The following is a 4,623-nucleotide window of genomic DNA, read 5'->3' as shown; positions in this document are numbered from 1 at the left end:
TTAGATAAGTAGTGTCCAAGCTGTGGAGAATCTCACAAATATTGTGAAAATTTTGTACTTTATCTTAAAGTTGATGCAAAGTCACTGAGCATTTTGAGTATGGAGACAGGAGTGGCCTGATCATTTTTTTGTTATAAAATGTCACTTTTGCTTGATAAAACTTGGCATGAAGAAGGGGTAGTGGAAATGGAGGCAAGTGGATTTCTGAGGGCCTGTAGGTAAAAACTTGGTTTTCATTGGGTGTAGAGAATACGAGAGAGCTGTGAAGGAAAAATTGCAGTCAGTGACTTGAACAACTGAGCAGATGGTGTCTCTTGCTAAGATGGAGGATATTAGAAAAGGAGAAAGTTGAGGGAAGGGAAATGTCAATATCATGTGACACTTCTGTTATTTTTGAGGTGTATGTGAGAAATCCAAAAGAACATACAAATAGTGTTGTAAAAATAGACTGCAAACTCAAAATTTAATTCATGTATTACTTATTAACCAATTAATATACAGTAGGTAGAAGAATTAAGCAATCCCCATATACCACACACTGTCTTTCTTTGTGGTCAGTAGTCCTTTCATCTTAAAACTTCTCTTAGTCTTGCTCTCGCCCTCTCTTTCATATTGCCATCAGGAATGCTTTATGATAAGAGAGGTGTGGTTTTTTAAAAAGATTTTATTTATTTTAGACAGAAGGGGAAGGAAAGAAGAAAGAGAGGCAGAGAAATATCAATGTGTGTTTGCCTCTTGTGTGTCCCCTACTGGGGACCAGACCTGGCCTGCAACCCAGGCATGTGCCCTTACTGGGAATCGAACTGGCTACCCTTTGGTTCACAGGCTGGTTCGCAATCCACTGAGCCATACCAGCAAGGGCTGATAAGAGAGTTTTATGTCACAGGGTAGGAGTAGCTGTGGGTAAGGGATATAGTGTGGGCTGAAACATTACCCTAGGTTCCATTAGGACAGAAGAAAATTTTGATGGAGGTATCTGTTTCAGAGGGAGCTGTGGTTGGATTATCCTGTGATTCAAGAGCCATTTCTAGCCTCAGGGCTTTGGGCATGTGGTGTCCCTAACTCTCCACATTTTCCAATTTTTAGCTTAAATCTCACTTTCTCAGAGATAACTGCCCTACTATATATGATGCAATTATTTTTCTCCAGTATCATTTACTTTTAAATTTTACATTAATTTTCTTTTGTATAGAATTCCAACTGTTCCTAATGTCAAATCTATTAACATTTTTCATAGTTTCTTATATGCTTAGATTTCTCAACCCTATATAGATAAATATGCATGTTTTCTTATAAGTTTTGTGTGATTTATTTTTAAGTCTCTGATTCATGTGAATTTTTTTAAGATTATGGTTTTAAGTAGTACTCTAGCTTGATTTTTTCCCCAAATACTTGACCACTAAAGCAAGAGTAATTAACCACCATACCCCATGGTTTTGAAGTCTATTTTATCACACACTACAATTTTGTTAAAATATGTTTCAGTGTTTTAATATGCCACCACAGTTATTCTGGGTTGTAGTCTACCTAATGGTGTAAATCTCTATTCCTCCCAATTACCCCCACATCTCATATGTGATGTTTACTATTCAGCTAGTGGGTTTTTTGATATATAATAAAATTATGAGTCTCTATAGAATAATTCTATTCCTGGTGTCCAGAGCTAAGTTTTTTTTAAAATAACCGGTAACTTTTCATTTGACTTACATCCCTCCAAATTTGAGAATTTCTGTACTAGAACATCAAACACACATACACAGAGTAAATCAGTTGTTGTGAAGATTTATTGAAGAAAAATTAACAAAGTGAAAACAGACAGATTTCAAAAGTCTGTGTCAGAAGAGGATGAAGGTGTATGTCCTTGAATTGCTAACCAAAGCATAAGAGTGCCATACCAGTATTTAAGACCTGAAAAAAATTGACAAATATTCAGAAAAGAAATTGAAAAAGGGAAATTGATTCATACATTCACATACAATACTGTTTTTGACAAATGTACATATTTGTAAAATATCATTTTGTCTTAGTTTGCATATAACATATCCTAGAAATCTGCAATATTTATGTTTCTTGTGTGTGGTTATAAAACAATTACTGAAGAGCCTTAATTCTTATGTGAGTGAGGATTGCAGTTATATAGTTTTAATAGATGAAAATGATTGGTTACATACTAGTTAAAAACTCTGTTAATAATAGGCTTTATATCTTTTAATACTAGAGTAATTTTTGAGATGTTATTAATTTGATTCTTTTTATCTGTTTAATTTACAGTAAATTATGCAATTGAGTATTAACTGAAATGACATAAATTGTTCAATGTAGCAGAAAGTGAGCTTTCCTTGTTGCTCAAGGAAAGCAAGACTGGGATTAAAGATTTTATATTAAAACAATTATTGGATAACTCTGTTAAACTTTGTGAGACTAAGGGAACTTGTACCACCCAGGTTTGTAAGTTTCCTTAAACATACTCTGTTGCATGACCTCTATTCCTGGCATCTGTGTTTGCCAAGTTCAATACTTGCCTTAAATGCCCACATTCGTCTTTTCATTAACCTTTTTCCGTACTGGACAAACTTCTTAGATATGAAAATTAGCTGTCTAGGCTAATGCACAATTCTATGTGGCATCTTTTTGTTGCTTTCAAATCAGGAACTCATCTGGTTCTTCTTTCAGGAGTTTAAAGATAACCATTTCAGTTGTAAAAGAGTCTTAAGTCTGACTTGGGGTATCTAGATCAGGGGTAGTTTTGGAAATGACTCATTGGCCTTAGTTACAAATTCCATTTTACTATTTTCAGGCAAATCTTCTTTTGTTGTAGGAGATGAATCTTCCATGAGGCTCATATCTACTGATTTAGGAATAACAAAGTCATACCTGGATTCAACAGCAGTAAGCAAAACAGGATGGTTCTCTTCTTCGTCTTCATTGGCAAAATCTTTCTCCATCCAAACATTGACTCCATCCATAGACTCATCACCAGTTAGCAGGATATCTTCTGCATTATCTTCGTCTCTTTTGACAGTGGTAGTAAGTTCAAACACAGTGATGAGCTTTTCCTCATCTGAGTCAGTTAGTTTAGACACAGCATTGGGGTCATCGTCTGGAAGAAGTAAGTTAACTTCAGTTATTTTTTCTTCTGTAATAGTGGTGAAGTTTTTTTCAGCAGTGAGAGAAACTTCAGTCTTGGAAATAGAGGAGTCAGTGATGTGGACAGCCTCATCAGTAGCGACGTCAGATTTAACTGAGGAAGTATAATTATTAAGGTCAAGTCCATCCTTCTTAACTGAAAGCGCAGAGGTGTCAGTAACTTTGGCAGTGCTTTTCTTTAGTGAGCCAGAGACTTGAGAAATTATTGGCACATCTTTATCTCCTGGGTCAGTTACATCCAAGAAAATATCTTCTTTTGCCGTGTTAGAAGAAAAATCTATTAAAGAAACAGAAGTGACTGGAGATGAGAAATCACCGATTTTCACTGAAATGAAATTTTCAGTAATAGAGTCACTAGCCATAGAGTGTGGGGCACCTGCCAAAGTTGTAACTTCTTTTTCCAGATGGGTTGATGACTTAATGTGGGAGTCCACATTACCTTCTGAATTTAGTCTTTTCTTTGGAGATGAAAGCTTGTTGCCTGTAGTTGTTGAAAAATCACTTTGTAGCATGTAGTCACTTATGGAAGAAATGTGGTCTCCTTCTGAAGAAATGGTTGTTTCTGATCTAGGAATAATGTTGTCAGTCTCAAAGGGAATGGTTGCTTCAGGTGTTGTTTTACTGCTTTCCGTTGGAGGTTGAGAATAAATTTTTGGCAAACCATCTTCAGCCATGGGACAAAGTGGCACCATGCACACTCACAGGTCTTTCTCTGGGCCCAGTGGTGTCTCTTGGCAGGAGAGTGGTATTTATTATAGTGACCAGGCACTGGTCATCATAGTGATTGTTACATCAGCCACAGGACCAATGGCACCAGCTTCCCTTGGAGGTTGTTTCTATGCTTTGATGGAGCATCTAGTCCCATGGCATCTAGTATTGATATTAGATAAAAAGGCAACAGAGACTTCTTTGATTATGGAATCAACATTCACAGCCCAATATTATAATAACAAGAAACTTGTTATTAACATGGGAACAGTTCCCGTGTTAGAAGGGGTGTGCTTTCCAATATGGAGCTAGTGTCATTGGAAACAGGCATAGCAGAGTCTGCCAGGCACAGTATTTGTGGGTTTAGCATCAAATGAGGAAAACTGTGGGGGACAAGATTATCATCATCAGCTTCAAGTTGCCTTTATTTTGAATAAGTAACATGGTCATAAAGCATCTTCTCTTGTGATTCATGTACTTAAATGTCTAAAAAATATTAATTACTTTTTTGTCAGTGAATGAAGCTGCAGAAGTAATTAAGCAACGAGATTTCAGTTCTCTTCTTAAGAGAGGAAATTCTCACTTTTTCAGTAGGGATAATAAAAAATAAGTTACTGGCCTATTAAGGTCTTTGCAGTTTTGCTCTTCATTGTACTCCTTACTCTTTCTTGAATTATACTGAGAATGTCAGGTTTTGTACTCTTAATTTCTTTAGAAATATCTTTGTATACAGTGTTATTCCAACCCCAAAAGAGTCTTCTTGCAGGG

At 36.1% G+C, this 4,623-nt stretch overlaps 1 protein-coding gene across 1 annotated transcript; it reads right to left on the bottom strand.

The window, feature by feature from the left end:
* Positions 1 to 1,766: 1,766 nt before the first annotated feature.
* CABS1 (calcium binding protein, spermatid associated 1) lies at positions 1,767 to 3,970 on the bottom strand. The gene has a single exon (XM_037027754.1). It carries the CDS (start codon positions 3,837 to 3,839, stop codon positions 2,730 to 2,732), a length of 1,110 nt encoding a protein of 369 aa, XP_036883649.1. The 5' UTR covers positions 3,840 to 3,970; the 3' UTR covers positions 1,767 to 2,729.
* Positions 3,971 to 4,623: the final 653 nt, after the last annotated feature.

Source organism: Sturnira hondurensis, unplaced genomic scaffold (genome assembly GCF_014824575.4).
Source record: "Sturnira hondurensis isolate 20B ecotype Veracruz unplaced genomic scaffold, ASM1482457v3 Scaffold0019298, whole genome shotgun sequence".
NCBI lineage: Eukaryota > Metazoa > Chordata > Mammalia > Chiroptera > Phyllostomidae > Sturnira > Sturnira hondurensis.
This window is presented reverse-complemented; position numbering and strand designations above follow the sequence as displayed.